We start from the raw sequence: 21,763 nt of genomic DNA, 5'->3' as shown, positions 1-21,763 counted from the left end.
GTCAAGTAAGAAATATTACTCCTTTTTTACTATTCTCCAGAATCTTTTTCACCTCCTCAATAACAAGGTTTGAAATGTTTTAATTAAGTCAATGTTTTCTAGCCATGGATGTAGCTATGGAGGTTTAAAAATCCTGACATTCAGACTGCATCACAGAACAGTTAAATTAAAATCTTTGGAGACAAAATCCAGGTATAATTTTTAAAAACTCCCATTGTTTTCAATGCTTGAGATCCAAGCTTAAGAGCCACAGGCTTAGGTTATGCTTCTTTCCTTCTTCAGTGATAGTAGGTGATTTTTTTAAAAAACCCTTTTTGCTTATTTTGTGATATGCTTTGGGGCAGAAATTCTATGGTAATATTTTAACCTGCAATCTTCATAATAACTTAACAGGAAATCGAAAGTTCTCAATAACTAATGTTTTTTTCATATGTATGACATAGTCCTGTGAAATCCACTTCTGCCTTTCCCTCACTCAACACAGAACTATTTATTATGGGGGATAAGCCCCCCATTACATTTGTGGGTCATATAACAATGTTAACTTTGAATAAAAATAGCAGTATAAGTGCTGCAGTTATATTCAATATTAGGAAAATCATAAATTCACTTATTCAACAAACATTCGAAAGAGTCAAAAGTCATGATTCTCCTCAACAGGAGGAGGGAAGGAGACTGCACATATAAGTGTGTTAGAAAAGGAAATAATAGGGGCTTGGGAGATGCATAAACATGCAAGTATGTGCGTGCTAAGTCGCTTCAATCGTGTCTGACTCTTTGTGACCCTTTCGACTGTAGCCCGCCAGACTCCTCAGTCCATGGGATTCTCCAGGCAAGAATATTGGAGTGGGTTGTCATTTCCTCCTCCTGGGGATCTTCCTGACCCAGGGATCAAGTCTGCATCTCTTATGTCCCCTGCATTGGCAGGCAGGTTCTTTACCAAGTAGGAAAAGAGAATCCAGTGAAGGTTACTTAGAGAATTCAGGGAAATAGGAGAACAATTGTAATGTAAGCTTCAGAAGAGTAGAAAGTGTGTCTAAATGGTTCATTTCATACCTTCAGTGCTTAAAATGGTGGCAAGCACAATTGAGTAATTTATATAGATTTGTGATGGAGAAGGCAATGGCAAGCCACTCCAGTACTATTGCCTAGAAAATCTCATGGATGGAGAAGCCTGGTAGGCTGTAGTCCGTGGGGTCGCTAAGGGTCGGACACGACTGAGCGACTTCACTTTCACTTTTCACTTTCACACATTGGAGAAGGAAATGGCAACCCACTCCAGTGTTCTTGCCTGGAGAATCCCAGGGAAGGGGGAGCCTGGTGGGCTTCTGTCTATGGGGTCACACAGAGTCGGACACGACTGAAGTGACTTAGCAGCAGCAGCATATAGATTTGTGAAATGAATGAATGGTTGGATGGATGGATGAAAGAGAAGTACTATTTCATGATTGCCAAGAGAAGAGTGGCTGCTCATATGCCACCAAGAGTTGTCCTTGAACTGATTGTAAAATCTATTTTCATTTGATCACTGGGGAAACATGGAAGGCATCTCATATTTACATGGGAAGGCAATGAAAAAGTAGAAGCAGTTTATATGGATTCCCTTCTCCAGAAGTTAGCAATGAAGAAAAAAAGAAAGTTTGGGTTGGGGGGTGGTTAAGGGACAGTAATAAGTGCTAATACACATTAGCAGTATTTCCAATGAAACCCTTGATTATGGAACCCTTTCTTACCTAAGAACATCTTAAGGGACTAATGTTGCCTATAAGGTGCTTTAGAAAATATGCTTTAAAGTAAAAATTCTTTGAGAATGTTCATATCTAAGTTCCTTTTATTTGACATAAGCACTATTAAAAGATAAGCCATATTTTTGTTTAATTACCAGTACCACTTTCTGTTTATACTGCAAATATGCAACAGGTGATTTTAATTTATAATTTAAATAGGATTTAAGGGAAAGAATTTAAGCCCTATAGTTCTGAGAGTAACAACTGACTAGAATGCTGTTCCACCACATATTAGCCAAGCAATCTTGCACAGCTTACTGAATCTGCTGAGCTCCCTTACTCGATCTCATCAGTGAGACAATAATCAACTGTGTAGCAGATCCAGCAGAGAAACAGCAGTATAATTAAAAGAGCTAGTCTCCACAAATCGCTGGAGGATTATAACATAAACATGTAGAATGAGCTAAAAAGCATGCAGTCAATTGAAATGCCTAGGAACAACAAAGAGAAAAAAAATTTTAAGCCCAAAGTGATTTGTTGGGGAGAGAGGTGTCACAGATTGTGCTTATCCTTGAGGATGAGCAGGAGCACAAGGCCTGTGGAAGACAATAAATGATCATTAGTTAATTAGCTTGGTCTGGCTCATAGAGCAACCTAAACTTTGATGGAAACAGCCTTTTCTCCTCCTTTTTGCTGCTTCTTATTAAAATATCAAGTTGCTTTGTAAAGTACATTTTTTAAATGATTAACTTAAGCCTCTGATCAGCAAGTAAGCTTACCATGAACTAAGCAGAAGGGTTTAGGGTCATATCTATTTTATCTCACATGAAAAGGATGTAACACAATATGATGCTCTTCATTCATAAGGAACAAAACTAAGACAATGCTATTTAGAGAAGCAGTTAGCACCATAGGTTTATAGATCCTGTGTTTGATTCTGGCTCTTGAACTCAGTAGCCATATAATCTTTGACAAGTAGCTTGATATCTCTGAGTAACAGGCTCATCATTTCTATGATGGGTGTAAAAAATATAAGCTCTTAATTTTCTTTTGAATAATTAGATAGTGCATAAAACAGCATATTGCTTGTTCACCAAATCCATATTTACACAAAGCTAACTTTCTTGAGAAACCTGTATGCAGGTCAGGAAGCAACAGTTAGAACCAGTCATGGAACAACAGACTGGTTCCAAATAGGAAAAGGTGTACGTCAAGGTTGTATATTGTCACCTTGCTTATTTAACTTATATGCAGAGTACATCATGAGGAACGCTGGGCTGGAAGAAGCACAAGCTGGAATCAAGATTGCTGGGAGAAATATCAATAACCTCAGATATGCAGATGACACTACCCTTATGGCAGAAAGTGAAGAGGAACTCAAAAGCCTCTTGGTGAAAGTGAAAGAGGAGAGTGAAAAGGTTGGCTTGAAGCTCAACATTCAGAAAACAAAGATCATGGCATCTGGTCCCATCACTTCATGGGAAATAGATGGAAAAACAGTGGAAACAGTGTCAGACTTTGGTTTTTTGGGCTCCAAAATCACTGCAGATGCTGATTGCAGCCATGAAATTAAAAGACGCTTGCTCCTTGGAAGGAAAGTTATGACCAACCTTGATAGTATATTAAAAAGCAGAGACATTACTTTGCCGACCAAGGTCCGTCTAGTCAAGGCAATGGTTTTTCCCGTGGTCATGTATGGATGTGAGAGTTGGACTGTGAAGAAAGCTGATCGCCGAAGAATCGATGCTTTTGAACTGTGGTGTTGGAGAAGACTCTTGAGAGTCCCTTATACTGCAAGGAGATCCAACCAGTCCATTCTAAAGGAGATCAATCCTGGATGTTCATTGGAGGGACTGATGCTAAAGCTGAAACTCCAATACTTTGGCCACCTCATGAGACAAGTTGACTCACTGGAAAAGACTCTGATGCTGGGAAAGGTTGGGGGCGGGAGGAGAAGGGGACGACGGAGAATGAGATGGCTGGATGGCATCACCGATTCTGTGGACATGAGTTTGAGTGAACTCCGGGAGTTGGTGATGGACAGGGAGGCCTGGCGTGCTGTGATTCATGGGGTCGCGGAGAGTCGGACACGACTGAGCGACTGAACTGAACTGAACTGAACTTTAAGAGCTGTCCAAAAAAGATCTTCACAACCAAGATAATCACAGTGGTGTGATCACTCACCTAGAACCAGACATCTTGGAATGTGAAGTCATTGGGCCTTAGAAAGCATCACTATGAACAAAGCTAGTGGAGGTGATGGAATTCCAGTTGAGCTATTTCAAATCCTGAAAGACGATGCTGTGAAAGTGCTGCACTCAATATGCCAGCAAATTTGGAAAACTCAGCAGTGGCCACAGGACTGGAAAAGGTCAGTTTTCCTTCCAATCCCAAAGAAAGGGAATGCCAAAGAATGCTCAAACTACCGCACAATTGCACTCATCTCACACGCTAGTAAAGTCATGCTCAAAATTCTCCAAGCCAGGCTTCAGCAATATGTGAACCGTGAACTTCCAGATGTTCAAGCTGGTTTTAGAAAAGGCAGAGGAACCAGAGATCAAATTGCCAACATCCGCTGGATCATCAAAAAAGCAAGAGAGTTACAGAAAAACATCTATTTCTGCTTTATTGACTATGCCAAAGCCTTTGACTGTGTGGATCACAATAAACTGTGGAAAATTCTGAAAGAGATAGGAATACCAGACCACCTGACCTGCCTCTTGAGAAACCTGTATGCAGGTCAGGAAGCAACAGTCAGAACTGGACATGGAACAACAGACTGGTTCCAAACAGGAAAAGGAGTACATCAAGGTTCTATACTGTCATCCTGCTTATTTAACTTATATGCAGAGTACATCATGAGGAACGCTGGGCTGGAAGAAGCACAAGCTGGAATCAAGATTGCCGGGAGAAATATCAATAACCTCAGATATGCAGATGACACCACCCTTATGGCAGAAAGTGAAGAGGAACTCAAAAGCCTCTTGATGAAAGTGAAAGAGGAGAATGAAAATGTTGCTTAAAGCTCAACATTCAGAAAACAAAGATCATGGCATCTGGTCCCATCACTTCATGGGAAATAGATGGAGAAACAGTGGAAACAATGTCAGACTTTATTTTTGGGGCTCCAAAATCACTACGGATGCTGATAGCAGCCATGAAATTAAAAGACACTTACTCCTTGGAAGGAAAGTTATGACCAACCTAGATAGCATATTAAAAAGCAGAGACATTACTTTGCCAACAAAGGTCCGTCTAGTCAAGGCCATGGTTTTTCCCGTGGTCACATGTGGATGTGAGAGTTGGACTGTGAAGAAAGCTGATCGCTGAAGAATTGATGCTTTTGAACCATGGTGCTGGAGAAGAATCGTGAGAGTCCCTTGGACTGCAAGGATAGCCAACCAGTCCATTCTAAAGGAGGTCATTCCTGGGTGTTCATTCAGCTAAAGCTGAAACTGCAATACTTTGGCCACCTCATGTGACGAGTTAACTCACTGGAAAAGACTCTGATCCTGGGAGGGATTGGGGGCAGGAGGAGAATGGGGTGACAGAGAATGAGGTGGCTGGATGGCATCACCGACTTGATGGACATGAGTTTGAGTGAACTCCGGGAGTTGGTGATGGACAGGGAGGCCTGGCGAGCTGTGATTCATGGGGTCGCAGAGAGTCAGACACGACTGAGTGACTGAACTGAACTTTCAGTGAATGGTATCTATTCCTAATAATATTATAATATTGTTCCCATCTAAAGGGTATGGTCTTTGGATTCAATCAGATCTAGGTTTAAATTCTGGCTCCATCACTTTTTGGTTGTTTGTTCTCAGAAATTTCCTGAACAATTTTCTGAGTCTCATCTTAATATTTAAAGTAAATATAATAATATCTGGGGCTTCCCAGGTGGCTCAGTAAAGAATCCGCCTGCCAAGCAGGAGACACAAGTTCGACCCTTGGGTCAGGAAGATCCCCTGAAGAAGGAATGACAACCACTCAAATATTCTTGCCTGGGAAATCCCATGAAAGAGGAGCCTGATGGGCTACAGACCGTGGGGTTGCAACAAAGTCAGACATGTCTTAGCGACTAAACCACCACACCACCATAATAATTGCCACATCTTTGTGATGGTCAAGGTTAAATGAGATAATGCCAGTTCCCTTTTTACCACTTTCCCTGGAAAATAACCAAATTTTTATCACACAGTCCGAGACCGTTCGTGGTCTGGCCCCTAGCTCTTTCCCTAGTCTGAGCTTTTTCTCTTTTCCTTCCTCCTTTCTCTAACTCCTATGCCTCCCACTTCATAAGCTTCCACTCTTAGAACTGGGATTTATTCTGTAAGGAAACAGCCCCATTTGAGATTCTACCCGAGGATGATAAAGAAAGCGCCACATCTGATCTTGATAATTGAAGTCAAAAGCTCTCTTCTATCAAGGTTCCTAGTCACCTCAGAGAGGGCTTGATCTCTTGCAACACTAGACACTTTCAATCTTCTCTCTTGTTGAATAAGTCTTATTGCTGCTGCTGCTGCTAAGTCACTTCAGTCGTGTCCGACTCTGTGTGACCCCATAGACGGCACCCCACCAGGCTCCCCTGTCCCTGGGATTCTCCAGGCAAGAACACTGGAGTGGGTTGCCATTTCCTTCTCCAATGTGTGAAAGTGAAAAGTGAAAGTGAAGTCGATCAGTCATGTCTGACTCGTAGTGACCCCATGGACTGCAGCCCACCAGGCTCTTCCGTCCATGGGATTTTCTAGGCAAGAGTACTAGAGTGGCTTGCCATTGCCTTCTCCAAAAAGTCTTATTACTTTGGCTTTAAACACACACACACACATACACGTGGTGTTTCTCATTCTTCTCTTTCCTGTTCTCTCTTGCCAGTTTTTCCTCTTCCATTGTCTTACCTTTAGTGGGTTCCCCAACATCAGGGACAGTGATGACTTGACAATCATGCATGCATGCGTGCTAAGTCACTTCAGTCATGTCTGACTCTTTGCGACCCTGTGGACCGTAGCCTGCCAGACTCCTCTGTCCATGGCATGCTCCAGGCAAGAATACTGGAGTGGGTTGCTGTACCCTCCTCCAGGGGGTCGTCCCAACCCAGGGATCAAATCTGGGACTCTTATGTCTTCTGCATTGCATTGACAGGGAGGTTCTTTACCACTCGTGCTATCTGGGAAGCCCATGACAATCATAGGGTTGTTGTGAACATGAAATGTAATTAACAGATACAACTCAGTTTTAGCTGATTGTTGCCTTGCAGAAAATGAGCTAAGTATTGCTAATATTTTCTGAATTTTTTCAAGAGCACCTAGATTTTTATGTAAATTATCTTGATTTTTAAGGTTGGCAACAAGTTTGGAAAAAAAAGGTGTTTATGTTGAAAAATGCCTGAATTCACTCTGTGGGCCATCAGTTTACAACTCAGCTCTAGGATATTTGGATAACACTGCCTATGATTCTTGTGTGCATTTTGAGGCTTACAAGGACTACACCTGTGAACTCATCTTGACCATATTCTATGCACTTGGCACAGTGTCTGGCACATAGCAGGCACATAATAATAAATACACATTGAATGAACAAGTTGCACAGATATCTCCCTTTATAGCTAAACTTATTCACTGTTATTCAATCTAATAGTTGGCAAAACCTTTTGGTTTCATTCTTAGATTGGTTCCTGTTAAAGGTCTGCTATTGGTATTTCCCAGCTGTTACATGTTGCTATTTTTAGTACTTTGCTTTATGGTTTGTTTCAAAATATTCTGGATACATCCTGCTTGTGTCAAGGCATTGTCATCACACTCATTCAACTGCCCTGTCATCACTTTTGTTTTTTGGCATCACCCTTTTCTACAACATAACATTCCCAGGACAGGGGAAATGGTTTTTACTGTCTAAGGAACAACAGGACTAGCCTAGGGCTGTTTCCTCCCCACCAGAGCATCTTCCTTGTAGGATGGTTGTTTCCAATTCTTCATTCATTAAGAGGTAAATCATCAAAACAAAATCATTGAAAGTATAATTGTGTGCCTGGCACAGAGAAGAAAAGGCAAATAACTCTAACCTTCAATTTCACAGAACTTACAGGCAAATAAAATAGATAATAAGAGTACAGTGTGTTATGTGCTATAAAGAGAAGAAACCATACACAGGAGAGGCAGTATAGCCAAGTGGTTAAGGGGAATGGTTAAATGGTTCTGAAGCAAATTCCCCAGCTTTTCCAAGTTTGACTTCACTACTTACCATCTGTTTAACACGTTATTTAAGGTCTCTGTGGCTTGGTTTCTCCATTTGCAAAGTAAGGAGTGAGGAATCTACCCTGTAGGATTTTTATGAAGATTTACATAACTTAGTATGTGTAGAATGCTTAGCATAGTGTCCTATAAAGTAAGCGCTCAATAAACATTATCTGTTACTACCACATAATGTGTGTTTAACCCCGTGTGTGTGGTGATTGGTGTGGGAGGTTAAAGAGGACTAAAGTCAGGAAGATTTCCCTGATTTAATTATTAACATTAAGGGTTGAAGATTTATTTCTGTAACAAATATTCACTGGTTATTTACTATGCACCCTGCACTAGATAAATAAGTTTAAAGCAAGAGGTTGGAAAATATGGAAGTAAAATTTCCCAGGCAATGGGAACAGCAGGTTCAAAGTCATGAAGATGTGAGAGGTCAAGGTAAGTTCAATGAGCGGGAGAAAAGGGTGAGAGGTGAAAAGGCACAAGAAATGAGAAAAGAAACTACTGAGGACAAGGGTGTCAGATTGTACTGACATCTGTAGTACATTTGAAATTCAGTCCACAGACACAGCAAGCCAAAGAAACTTTTAGCAGAGAAGCGAAATGATCTCATTTGTGTTCTTCAATCATTACACTGATGATCATGTTAATCTGAGCAAACTCGATTTCATTTAGGAAGTGAGACCTCCCCCCAAACTCCTTATAGGAGAGGGATAGGATGGTTTTCTATGCAAATCAAAACCAATGGATTTTGAAATAAAAGCATTCAGAAAGTAAGACGTGAAAGTAGGTTTCCCATATATGCACTATAGGGACTTCCCTCTTGGCTCAGATGGTAAAGCGTCTGCCTACAATGCAGGAGACCTGGGTTCGATCCCTGGGTCTGGAAGATCCCCTGGAGAAGGAAATGACAACCCACTCCAGTACTCTTGCCTGGAAAATCCCATGGACAGAGGAGGCTGGTAGGCTACAGTCCATAGGGTTGCAAAGAGTCAGACACGACTGGGCGACTTCACTTAGCAATATAAATACTACTTTGATTTGGAGCATGAGGTATATATCTCAAAATAAACACCTGATAATACACAAGGCTCTCAACGAAATGAGGCTTCCCTCCTGGCTCAGTAGTAAAGAGTCTGCCTGCCAAGCAGGAGACATGGGTTAGATCCCTGGGTCGGAAAGATTGTTTCAAGGATATAGCAACCCACTCTAGCATTCTTGCCTGGGAAATTCCATGGACAGAGGAGCCTGGCGGGCTACAGTCCCTGGGGTTGCAAAGAGTCAGATATGACTTAGCCACTGAGTACACACTCAGTGAAATAATCAAGTCTAGCCTGGCTCTTCTGGATCTATCTCATAACCCTTTTATGTCCCATTCATTTATTGAAGCAACATTTAATGTGCCAGACACGGCTCTAGGCACCTGGGATGAACAACAATAAAGAGTCCTCCTCTCTAGAAGACAATAAACCTTAAACATAACATGTAAATTACATTAAATACTTTTTAATTCTTGAAATTAAAAAATGAAACAATAAGAAAAACTGAAATCACCCATTCAAGATAGGAATCATCATAGCATGATTTCAACAAGGAATGAAAAGAGCTAGCTGCAAACCCCTCTGCAGTGTGAAGTGGAAATTCCAAAAAAACTCAAGGGTTAGTGCAAAGCCCTGTCCGGACATGGCTCTAAGCATCAGAGTCACCCTGAAAATCTGTGTCTGTATGGGTGCATATAATTTACATATATATATATATATCTTTGTGTGTGTGTGTGTGTGATTTACAAAGCCGGTGTAACAAACCTACTTTAAACAATGTGATATGTACAAGGCATAAAATGGACTGGAATATTTTCTGCCCTTATTTCCACAGTAACAATTGCAGGGTTAGTGGTGATGGTAGTGTGTGGGTGTGTTTTGGACAGCAACTTTTGCTTTGGAACAGAGCTGGCCAGAACCCTATTCTTCTATAATCTGACTCGATAACAGCCCAATCCGGCAGGAACCTCTATCTGTTTTTTCTTACCACAAAAACAAACCTCTTCCACAAGCTAGTATCCTCGAGCTGTGTCCTTCATCACCAAACCATCCTTTACGGAGTCCTGACTCCAAGGGAAGAATGCCACCTACCGAACCAGCCTCCCTAGTCAGCCAGTCCTGCAAAGTACGGCAGTACTCAACTCAGCCCGAGTCAGCTCCAAATCCCTTCCCTCTGATTATTCTCTGACCTTTAAAAAATGTGCCACTATTTGGGCTGACAGGAAGTTATGCTCTCAACGCAGATATCTGATCAACACTTCCACATATTGTAGCTTTTTCAACAGCTAAGCCAAATTTCAGAGCCCTCTCTCTACCGCATTTTCCTTAATTGCCCTTACATGCTTGGAATGCCCGGGTCTCTGCAGCCCGCAGACAGCGGAAACCGCCGGTGCAAATTGTGCGGGGGCTGCCGCCGGGGTGCAAATCGTGCGGGGGCTGCAGAGCCCGCGCCGGTCAGGCAGCTGGCTAGCGTGCGGGACCGCGGGCTTCCACTGTGCGGCCCTCTGCGACGTGCGCCTCCGTCCCCGGAACCCCTCCGCTGTCGGCCGAGAGCGAGGCAGGAATCGCCGCCACTCCTCCGTTCAGGCTGAGGTCGCCACAGCCGCGCCGCCGCACGCGGTGCCGCGGCGCGGGAAGGGATGGAGTCGGGTGCGAGTGGTTCGAGCGCCTGGAGAGGCGCGCGTCCGCGCTAGAGGCCCGCGTTCGTGACACCGCCCGGCGAGCTGACCGCACTCGGAGGCGCGGACCGAGAAGGTCAGTCGGTCGCCCGTTCCCTAATATAATATCCAGGAGGGCGCGCGCCTCGGCGCGCCGCGGGAAGGGTCGGCGCTGTGTGGGCCGCGGCCGGGGGCGGGCCCGGCGCTGGGCGCCAGGCGCCGAGGGGCGGGCCCGAGGCGGGGCGGCCGCGGAGCTGACGGGCCGTCGCCGCGGCAAACCCTGCAGCTTCGGTACCGAGCGCGGGCGGCGGTACATGGCCCCGACGGGAGGCGCGCGGCTCGCCCCCGGAGCCCGGCTCGCCGCCTGAGCGCGGCCGCCCGTCTCGGCCCCGCGCGCCCTCGCCGGTCCGGCCGCCGTCCCGCGGACATGCCCGCGTAACCTCCTCCTGGGCTGGGATTTGCTCTCAAGCGCTCTTCATGGAAGCGATGTCCCCCCAGCAGGAGACTCTAGGGGGACAGCCGGGGCGCTCCTCTTCCCTGACAGGAGTGTCTCGGATCGCAGGCGGCCCCGGCACCAAGAAGGTGAGGACGCCGCGCGGGGCCCCGCCGCCGCCGCCGGCGCGCGCCCTCCGCCGCTGCGCGGGCCGGACGCCGCGGGTATTTAACGCTCGAGGCTCGAGACCCGCAGCGTCCGTACGAGGCCGAGCCCGCCTTCCTGTCTCCCCAGGTCGCCTCGGCACCCCCGGCTCGTCGCGTCTAGGGTCAGTGTCGCTCTCCTAGCGAGCCGGGCGGCCGCCCTCCGCGTCCTCATCCGCCGCCCTCCTCCCTCCGGCGGGGCGCGCGGGCCGCTTTTGCGCCATCGCCCTCCCCAGCCCCGCCGGGTGCCCGGCCCCGGGGTTCCCCGAGGTCCCTCAGGCGCTCGTCGGCCCCTAACGGGGCCAGCTCCGAGATCGCCAGGGCCGAGGCGATCCGCCCTGGCGCGGCGACCGCGCGGAGGGAAGGTAGGCGGCCGGAGAGCGGCGCCGGTGGGGCTCTCAGACCCTCACCTGGACGCGGCCGCGGGGCCGCTCCGCTGGGTTTTGCAGGGCGAGGGGCGGCCGGGTGGGGTGCTTGCGGGCCAGGGATCGAGACCCGGAGTGACCCCGGGTCACTGCAAGGCGGTGGTCAGCCTTTGCAGCTGTGCTGGGGATGCTGACGGTTGACGCCCGGGGCCGCGGAGGGCCAGTTCGGCTGGGAACCGGACTGGAGGGGGCGGGTGGGCGGCGGCGAAGAGGCCCGCACCCGGCGCTCGTCCGCTGGCCCCCGGGGCTTCGCAGGGCAGAGTTGCGGGCGGCGCGCGCGGCCCCTGTCAAAGCCGGGAGCAAGCATGCGGGCAACAACTTGTAGCGTTCCTTTAGGATAAACGCGGCCGCCGAGCGGCGTGCTCACTCCAATCGGGTCAGGTTCCTTTGGAATGGTTCCCTCAGCAAGTGCAAGCGGCCGCGAGCTGCCGGCCGCTGCGGCTTGGCTCTCAGAGCATTTGATTTGGGTGTTTCTAGCCTTTTCTGCTCTCGCTCCTCCCTTCCCCCCTTCTGATATTTGGCCGTTTTTGCTGTGTCCTGGTGGTGACCTTCCAGCTTCTGTTGGGGGAAAACAAAAGAAAAATGGGACTAGAGGGATAATCTAAGTCATCCTTAAGAAACATCTTGAAAATGCCTGAATGCATTTGTATCATTGGACCCTTAAAGGGCTACGCAGGCCCCCTGGTTGTCCGGATCTTACTGCCTTTCATGACTATGCCCAGCAGAATCCTGGGTTGGCTGGAGGTCAGCAGAAAAGAAGTGAGGTTGGTGCGGAGTGTAGGAGTTTGTGTGAGCACCCAGGGACCTTGACCCTGGTGCAGAGCCATCTAGGAGTGTCAGTGAACTTGATGATGTATCTGCTGTAGTGCTGGCTCTGTCTTTGATATATGGAGGCTGCGGTTTGTCCTTGTCGCTTTTCCCCTTCAGAGATGCAGAGAGAGAGAGAATTTACTAGGTTGGCACTGTATGACTATTCAGTAATCAACATAGTTTAAAAGCAATTTTTATTCTTGTAACCTTAAGGAATTGGGGAAAATAAAGTATTTGTATGCCAGAATACATCTCATCCTTTTTTTTTTTTTTGCTAATGGTAATTAAGCAAGAAAGCATGAGAGTAGCTTGACCAATCAAGAAGTATTTGTTCAATAAATGAAAGATTGTTTTGCATCTTAAGCCATTTTTGTCCTGCATTATAAAACGTAATGATTTGACACGCTGTCAATCCAGTCTTTTTCTTTTCATTTTTAAAAAAAGAAATAGGTTTTGCCTGCTTGGTCTTTCTACAGCTTTTTACTCCCTTTAGGGCAAAAGTAAAATTGAAGACCTGTGTTTATTGAAGAAACGCTTTTTATATTTTTATTTTTAATACTTTAACATATAATATTATATATTTTTCTTTTAATACTTTTCCAGAAATGTGCATCTCTGCCTGTTTTAAATGTTAGTAGGTGTATCTGCTTGATTTGAGACCTCCATAGCAATAGCAGTTAATTACAATAAAATAATATTTCCAAATTGTAACTCAGAATCATTGCCATTTACACTCTCATGGACCACAATCTTCTTATATCCCAAATACTCAACAGATTGATCTTTTTTATGTTTCCTCTTACCTTTTTAGTGCTTGGTAGTTCTAGTGAATCATGAGACTTGTTTCTTAAAATGTCTACTATGCTGTTGTTAATTACTGAGACTTGGATCAGTGTTGCTGAAATTGTTAGTTGCTGTCAGCATTTTAAAAAAATGAAATAGAACAAAGTATTGGCACAGTAGTAAGGGTAAAGATTGCTTTGTATGACTTTTTGCTCTGTTTCATTTATGTATATGTATGTGCATTTGGGGTAGTGGGGTAAAATGTATTTCTTACTGAATATTCAGCATTTTTAAAGACAATGTTATTGGCCAGACTACTGTATGGAATGGGTTCACTTGGCTTTTAGTCCTATCTCTGTTACTATCTGAATGATCTTGAGGAAATCACTTGCTTTCCTTTCCTCATTTGTAAAAGGAGTATCACAGAGAATATAATGGTGAAAGTGCTTTGAAAAGTGTGTATAGCAGACTATTACATCTTTTACTTTATGAAAACAAGTTGGTCTTAATAGTCCCTGAAGGACAAGCAAAACCATAGCATCTTTCAAACTAGTCATCCTGAAAGTTAAAATCCAGTGGTACTGCTATTGTCTAGAATATGGTTCATATTCCTAGAAACTACTATTGAAAAGGCAGTTTTGCACAGTGTGGTGAAATTTGGAGTTTGATGACCTGGTAAATAGATGGGGAAACAGTGGCTATTTTTTGGGGGCTCCAAAATCACTGCAGATGGTGATTGCAGCCATGAAATTAAAAGACACTTACTCCTTGGAAGGAAAGTTATGACCAACCTAGACAGCATATTAAAAAGCAGAGACATTACTTTGTCAACAAAGGTCCGTCTAGTCAAGGCTATGGTTTTTCTAGTAGTCATGTATGGATGTGAGAGTTGGACTATAAAGAAAGCTGAGTGCTGAAGAATTAATGCTTTTAAACTGTGGTATTGGAGAAGACTCTTGAGAGTCCCTTGGACTGCAAGGAGATCCAACCAGTCCATCCTAAAGGAGATCAGTCCTGGGTGTTCATTGGAAGGACTGATGTTGAAGCTGAAACTCCAATACTTTGGCCACCTGACTCGAAGAGCCAACTCATTTGAAAAGACCCTGATACTGGGAAAGATTGAGGGCAGGAGGAGAAGGTGACAACAGAGGATGAGATGGTTGGATGGCATCACCGACTTGATGGACATGGGTTTGGGTGGACTCTGGGAGTTGGTGATGGACAGGGAGGCCTGGCGTGCTGTGGTTCATGGGGTCGCAAAGAGTCGGACACGACTGAGCGACTGAACTGAACTGACCTGGTTCAAGTCTACATTGTGTTTGTACTAGCCCTCAAATCCAGGTCAGTTACTTAATCTTTCCAGTTTTCTATTTGTAAATTGAAAATAACAATAGTACGTAACTCTCAAGATAGAAAAATTTAATGTGAAATTGAGTGAATATTAGCATATGTTAGCTCTTACGTTTGTACTTCCCACCGTGTTTGTAATTCACACTCAGTTCAGTTCAGTTCAGTTGCTCAGTCGTGTCTGACTCTTTGTGACCCCATGAATCACAGCACGCCAGGCCTCCCTGTCCATCACCAACTCCCAGAGTTCACTCAAACTCATGTCCATCGAGTCGGTGATGCCATCCAGCCATCTCATTCTCTGTCATCCCCGTCTCCTCCTGTCCCCAATCCCTCCTAGCATCAGACTCTTTTCCAGTGAGTCAACTCGTTGCATGAGGTGGCCAAAGTATTGCAGTTTCAGCTTTAGCATCAGTCCTTCCAATGAACACCCAGGATCGATCTCCTTTAGAATGGACTGGTTGGATTTCCTTGCAGTCCAAGGGACTCTCAAGAGTCTTCTCCAGCACCACAGTTCAAAAGCATCAATTCTTTGGTGATCAGCTTTCTTCACAGTCCAACTCTCACATCCATACATGACCACGGGAAAAACCATAGCCTTGACTAGACTGACCTTGGTTGGCAAAGTAATGTCTCTGCTTTTTAATATGCTATCTAGGTTGGTCATAACTTTCCTTCCAAGGAGTAAGCGTCGTTTAATTTCATGGCTGCAATCGGCATCTGCAGTGACTACTTTGTCTCAATTGTTTAAGCCAAAAGTCTGGTATTTATTTCCTTAGTCTACAACAAGCATCAGAAAGGCTCGTTCACTGTCACTTCAAAACATACCTTGAATTTCTTCACTTCATCTCCACTGCTGTCACTGTAGTCCAAGCCAAACCACTACCATCTCTCACTTGAACCTTTGCAGAAATCCCCTAACTTGTCTAACACCTTTTTTGCTTTTACCTGCCCCAGTCACCATTTAGAAGCACCAGAGTGATCTTCAAAAATGTAAATTGATCATGTTGCTAACTGTGTAAAATCGTATTGTGACTTTCTGTCATATTTAGAGTAAAATTGAAACTCCTCTTTTTAGCCCTCCCTACTCCTCTCACCTCATCTGCCTTTCCTGCCTTGTTTGTGTATTCTCCAGCCACGTGGGCCTTCTTTTTCACACATTGAGTCATCAAATTCATTGTGTTCTGAGGCTTTGGTGTTGCTCTTGTCTCGTTTTTTGCCACAGATCTTTGCAGTGTTGATTCTTTCGTGTCGTTTCCATCTTAGGTTCTGCAAGAGGCCTGCTTCTGATTACCCAAGTGGAAGTTGCCCCTCAGGCATGCCCTGTGCCTTCTGTTTTATTCTTATCTTAGAATTTAGTCTTGCCTTGTATAGTCTTATTTCCTTTCTGGTTTTGTTACCTGAACAGCTCACCAGATTGTGAACACCATGAGAATAGGGACATTTTCTGTGTTGTTCAAGGCTGCTGCCTCAATGCCTAGGACAGTGGTCCATATTATGTGTATCTCAGTGGCTCAGTCCTTTCTGACTTTTTGAAACCCCATGGACTGTAGCCCTCCAGGCTCTTTTGTCCAAGGGATTTTCCTAGGCAAGAATACTAGAGTAAGTTGCTATTTCCTTCTCCAGGAGATCTTCCCAACCCAGGTATTGAACCCAGGTCTCCCACATTGCAAGCAAACTCTTTACCATCTGAGCCACCAGGGAAGCTGTATATTAGGTGCTCATTAAATGTAAGCGGAGTTATGTACAGCAGTCAGCAGGAATAGATATGGCCCTCTTGTTCAGGGTTTACGATTTATAGCAGGATCAGCAAATCTTTTCAGAGAGCCAGATAGTAAATAATTTAGGTTTGTAGACCATAAGGTCTCTGTTGCAGCTACCTACTATGCCTCTGTCATGCTAAAACATCCATAGACAATATGTAAATAAGTGAGCATAACTATATTCCAATAAAATTTTATTTAGAAAAACAAGAGGTGAATCTGTGGTGTAGTTTTCTGACCCCGGATCATGACTATTAACTGGAACTTTCGACAGTGGCAGAACTAGTCTTTATTTACAATGTCCAATTTAATGGGCACTAGCTGTTACGTTGGAGAAGGAAATGGCATCCCACTCCTGTGTTCTTGCCTGGAAAATCCCAGGGACGGGGGAGCCTGTTGGGCTGCTATCTATGGGGTCGCACAGAGTCAGACACGACTGAAGCGACTTAGCAGCAGCTGTTACGTAGCTATTGAGCTCTTGAAGTGTGGCTGGTACAACTGAGCAATTAAAAAATTCAACAGTTTTTTGAGGTATACTTGGCATACAATAAGCTGTACATGTTTAAAGTACATAAATCAATAGGTTTTGGCACATTATACAACTCTGATACCATGACCACAGCCAAGGTAATGAACATATTTGTCATTCCTTAAAGTCCCCTCGTGTCTCTTTCTAATCCCTTTCTCCCCTCCCAGTTTCTAGGCAACCACTGGTCTGCTTTCTGTCGCTATTGGTTAATTTGCATTTTAAAGAATTTTATGTAAATGGAATCATACTATGTATTCTTTTTGTCTGGCTTCTTTAATTCAGTGTAGTTATTTTGAGATTCACCCATTTTATTTGTGTGCAGATCGGTACTCAGTAGTATTCTATCATGTGGATAAAGCACAGTTTGTTTCTCCATTCACCTATTTGTGGCTATTTTGGTTTTTTCCTGGTTTGGGATACTATGAACAAAGCTGCTGTGAACATTCATATACAAGTCTTTGTATGGACTTGTGCTTTCACTTCTTTTGGAAAAATACTTAAATGTTGAGCCTGGGTCATAATTTAAGTGTATGTGTAACGTTTTAATAAACTGTCGAATTATTTTCCAAAGTGGTTTTACATTCCCATTAACAGTGCGTATGAGTCCAATTTCTCCACATCTTCACCAACACTTATTATCTGTCTTTTTTATTTTGGTCATCCTGGAGGATAGAAGGGCTTCCCTGGTGGCTCACTGGTAAAAAATCCATCTGCCAATGCAGAGATGCCAGAGATGCTGTTTCGATCCCTGAGTTGGGAAGATCCCCTGGAGAAGGAAATGGCAACCTACTCTAGTATCCTTGCCTGGGAAATCCAATGGACAGAGGAGCCTGGCTAAGAGCAGTCTATGGCGCAAAGGGATCAGACACAACTTAGTGACTAAATAACAGAGGGTAGAAAGTTGTATTTCATTTTGGTTTTGATTTGCATTTCCCTAGTGATTAATGATATTGAGCATCTTTTCGTACGCTTGCCTGTCATCCATTTGTTATCTGCAGTGAATGAAGTACCTATTCAAATATTTTGCCCAATTTTAGTTGTTAGTTTTCTTTTTTAAAAAACCTTATACAAATTTATTATTATTATTTTCTGCTGTGCTTGGTCTTTGTTGCTGTGTGTGCCCATTATCTAGTGGCGATATGCAGTCTTCTCATTGCAGTGGCTTCTCTTGTTGCGAAGCACAGGCTCTAGAACACATGGTCTTCAGTAGGTGCGGCTCCCAGACTCTAGAGAACGGACTCATTATACGTGGTTCACAGGCTTAGTTGCCCTGCAACATGCGGACCTTCCTGGACCAGGGATCAGACCGTATTTCCTGCATTGGCGGGCAGATTCTTGACCACTGAGCCACCAAGGAAGCCTGTTAGTTTTCTTATTATTGAGTGTTGAAACCTATTTAAATATTCTGGAATCAAGTCCTTTATCGTATTTTTGTGACTTATAAATATGTTCTCCCTTTGTGTCTTGTCATTTTATTCTGTTAACATTTTCTTTCAATTAATGGAGCTATTAATTTTGATGAAGTCCAGTTTTTCTTTTTTTATGGATTTTACTTAATTGTAGTTTATTTGAATTTAAATTGCCACATGTGTGTAGAGGTATTGGACAGCACAGATTGAGAGGAGACCAAAAAAAGAACAGTAATGGCAAATTTATTAAATGATGGGAACTGTTACTAAAGAAACCAACATGACACTGATTTAGAGAAACGTGAATGTGGAGTTAGACCACTCTGGCATTAGGGTGTTTCAGGGCAGGCTTTTGTTTACATGCTTCAGTCTTTTATTGATGAGAAAGACCATGCAATAAAAAGATTCCAGGAAATAGGAGCAGTTGTTCAAAGGTCCTGAGGTAGCAAAGCACATACTATGTTTGAGCACCTAGTTTGTAAATGCTGTGTAAGAAGTCAGTCTCTTAATAGCTACATTTATTATTTTAACCTCAAGAAGTATCACCTAGCTGGTTCACCCACCTTTATATATTAGTCGGATGATTTGACTGTTTCCAAAAATAGAAAGTTTTCCATAATTGAGGCTATTCAAAAAAATAGACAGTAGATTTGTGTTGTATTTTCTAAAAGTGTGATTCTAGAATGCAATATTAATAGCAGCAGTAGATAATGTGTTATGGATAGAATCCTGGATAACATATCCCTGAGCAGGTCCACATTTGAATAGGACAGTTTTTGTGAAATGAAATGACAGCACTTATTAGAATGATATCAGTTAGGAATGATGATTTTTGTCATTTTTAAGCACCCTGACCCGTTGGTTTCACACACTAGTTGAACAGTCTTTAAATAAGATAGGTTTTGAGGAGGGAAGGGAGACTTGCAGGCACAGAAAATCAAAGCAAAAGGATTTTAAAATACCTCCAACATTAAAAAGTATAACAGCTGCCATTATACACTTCATTCTGGCTTTTATTTCTATATTCTCTGGGTCCAAATGTGTTTATAGCAACTTATGGTAGAACACCCCTGAGAGCCAACTTTAAGCCATGTGTGTGTCTTGCACTGGGGTTTGAATGAAACATCTTGGTGAGTAAGACTTGGTTTTATTCTTTAGAACTGAGAAAAATATTATGCCCATGGTTAAGCCCATATCCTACTGAACACTTTGGTGATGTGATTCACAAAGTGAGTGGCATAAAATCAGGTACCTGAGAGGTTATCTTGGCTGAGAGCAGTCTGGAAATATCAAAAACTGAAGTAGACTTTGTTTCTAATCAGAAACAGCCTCTGTTATCACTGGTATGATCTCTGAACTTCTATGTTTTGTTTTTGTTTCTTTGTTTGTAAAATGGGGATAATAATCCATATCCTGTATATCTCACAAGGTTGTTTTTTATGGGTCAAAGGAGAAAATATATAAAAACACTTTCAAAAAAATGCAGAAGCCATCAGTAATTTTTCACAGGTACCAGGTGAAAGTACCTGTAAAGCAATAAAAAGAGTTTTATTTCCTTGGATTTAATACAAGAACATTTACATGCAAATGAGTGAATGCTATTTGTCTTATTCAGCTCAGGTTGCTGTAACAAAATACAGTAAACTGGAGGCTTAAACAACACACAGTTATTTCCTGCAGTTGTGGAGGTTGTAAATTCCCGTGACCTGGGTGCCAGCCAGTTCAGTTCCTGGTGAGAGTCCTCGTCTTGGCTTCCAATCATTGTTGTGTCCTCACGTGGGAGACTCAGTGAGAAGAAAAATGGTGAGGGAGATGAGGGAACGACGGGGAAGGGGAGGTAGTGGCAGAGATGGGGATGGAGGTAGATACCTCTGGTTTCTTCTTACAAAGGCACTAACCTTGTCATAGCAGCCCCACTCTCTTTTTTTTTTTTTTTAAGGTGATCTCATTTTATTTTTGTGTGTGTGTGATTATTATTATTTTTTATTGGAGGCTAATTATTTTACAATATTATATTGGTTGGTTTTGCCATATATTGACATGAATCCGCCCCCGGTGTACATAAGTTCCCCCTCCTGAACCCCCCTCCCACCTCCCTCCTCCCTTTATCCTCCCTCTGGGTCATCCCCGCACACCAGCCCTGAGCATCCTGTAACATGCATCGACCCTGAACTGGTGATTCGTTTCACATTTGACAACATACATGTTTCAATGCCATTCTCCCAAATCATCCCACCCTCACCCTCTCCCACAGAGTCCCAAAGACTGTTCTATACATCTGTGCCCCACTCTCAAGACTTCATCTAAACCTAATTACTTCCCAGAGACCCCTGCCTCATAATAACGTTACATTGGGTGGGGGTCAGAGCTTCATCATATGGATTTAGGGGGCACAAGTATAATAATTTGATCCATAACATACATCATCAAAGCAGTCGCCTTTGAAGGTTGTAAATATCAAATATTCTAAGGTAGAAGCTTGAGAAAAAAGGTAAGAGTTTACTGTTTGTAATATATGGAAGAGTAAAGGAAATTTTTTAGAAACTTCTGTAAGTAAATGTCTCACTATACATAACACACGTAAGCTATATGGTAGGCATTATTAATAATGCACTCTTAGAGGAGAAGGCACTGAGCCCTCCAGGGCTGTGTTTGGTAAGCAGCAGAGCTTAAAATTTGAACGCAGATTTTCCAACTGTTTTCTTGCCAACTAGACTACCGATGCATTTTCTATTAATTGTAACATAAGACGTAGGAGAGAGTAGATTTGAATTTTATAACCAGTTGAGCAAAGCATATCTGAGAAGTTTTTCTCCTGAGAGGTAATTTTGCTTTTCAGATAGCAGAGTCTCCACCTTCTCCATGTAGAATATTACGTCACTGCCATTAGATAAAGGTACTAGTCAGGGTTCTTCAGAGAAACAGATGGGTAGGAGTCCCTTGATTGCCATCCACAGGGAGGAAGGTGGTGTAGTATTTCCTGGGAACCAGAAGAAATGAGATGTTCTAGCTGGACAATGAGGGAGGGAAAAGCAAATCCCTCTTTCTTCCAGTTCTTGTTCTGTAAAGGTGAATGATGAATGATTGTATGGTGGAGGGGGGAAACTTACTTTACTGACTGCTTGTTCAAATGCTAATGTCATCTTGAAAATACCCTCACAGACACACCCAGAGATAATATGTAACCTGGGCACACTGTGGACAGTCAAGCTGACACAATATTAACCTTCATTGTAAATATGGACTAATAGTGACAATCAGTGACACAATCATTGATAATCTCTTTGGAAATTTGTGGTCGTTTTGCTTTGGTGTCTATCATTTTCAGACATTTTATATAAGGCACTCATATTTCAGGAGCTCTTCAGGAGACCTTCTTTCCATGCTGATATCTCAGTAC

At 43.5% G+C, this 21,763-nt stretch overlaps 1 protein-coding gene across 2 annotated transcripts in view; it reads left to right on the top strand.

Moving 5' to 3' along the window:
• Positions 1-10,360: 10,360 nt before the first annotated feature.
• ARHGAP20 (Rho GTPase activating protein 20) overlaps positions 10,361-21,763 on the top strand; it is a 207,215-nt gene continuing 195,812 nt past the window's right edge. Inside the window, exon 1 of one of the 2 annotated variants that reach the window (XM_055422993.2) lies at positions 10,361-10,758. Coding sequence is in view for 1 of the 2 variants with exons in the window: in XM_055422992.2 (XP_055278967.2) it covers positions 11,139-11,243 (105 nt within the window). In the remaining variant the exon portion in view is untranslated. Of the gene's footprint in view, positions 10,759-10,971; positions 11,244-21,763 lie in introns of those variants that run through there. The other variant, XM_055422992.2, reaches the window with a different exon arrangement.

This window comes from Moschus berezovskii, chromosome 14 (genome assembly GCF_049115385.1).
Source record: "Moschus berezovskii isolate FMDL1 chromosome 14, NW_MosBer_1.0, whole genome shotgun sequence".
NCBI classification, from domain to species: Eukaryota; Metazoa; Chordata; class Mammalia; order Artiodactyla; family Moschidae; genus Moschus; species Moschus berezovskii.
This window is presented reverse-complemented; position numbering and strand designations above follow the sequence as displayed.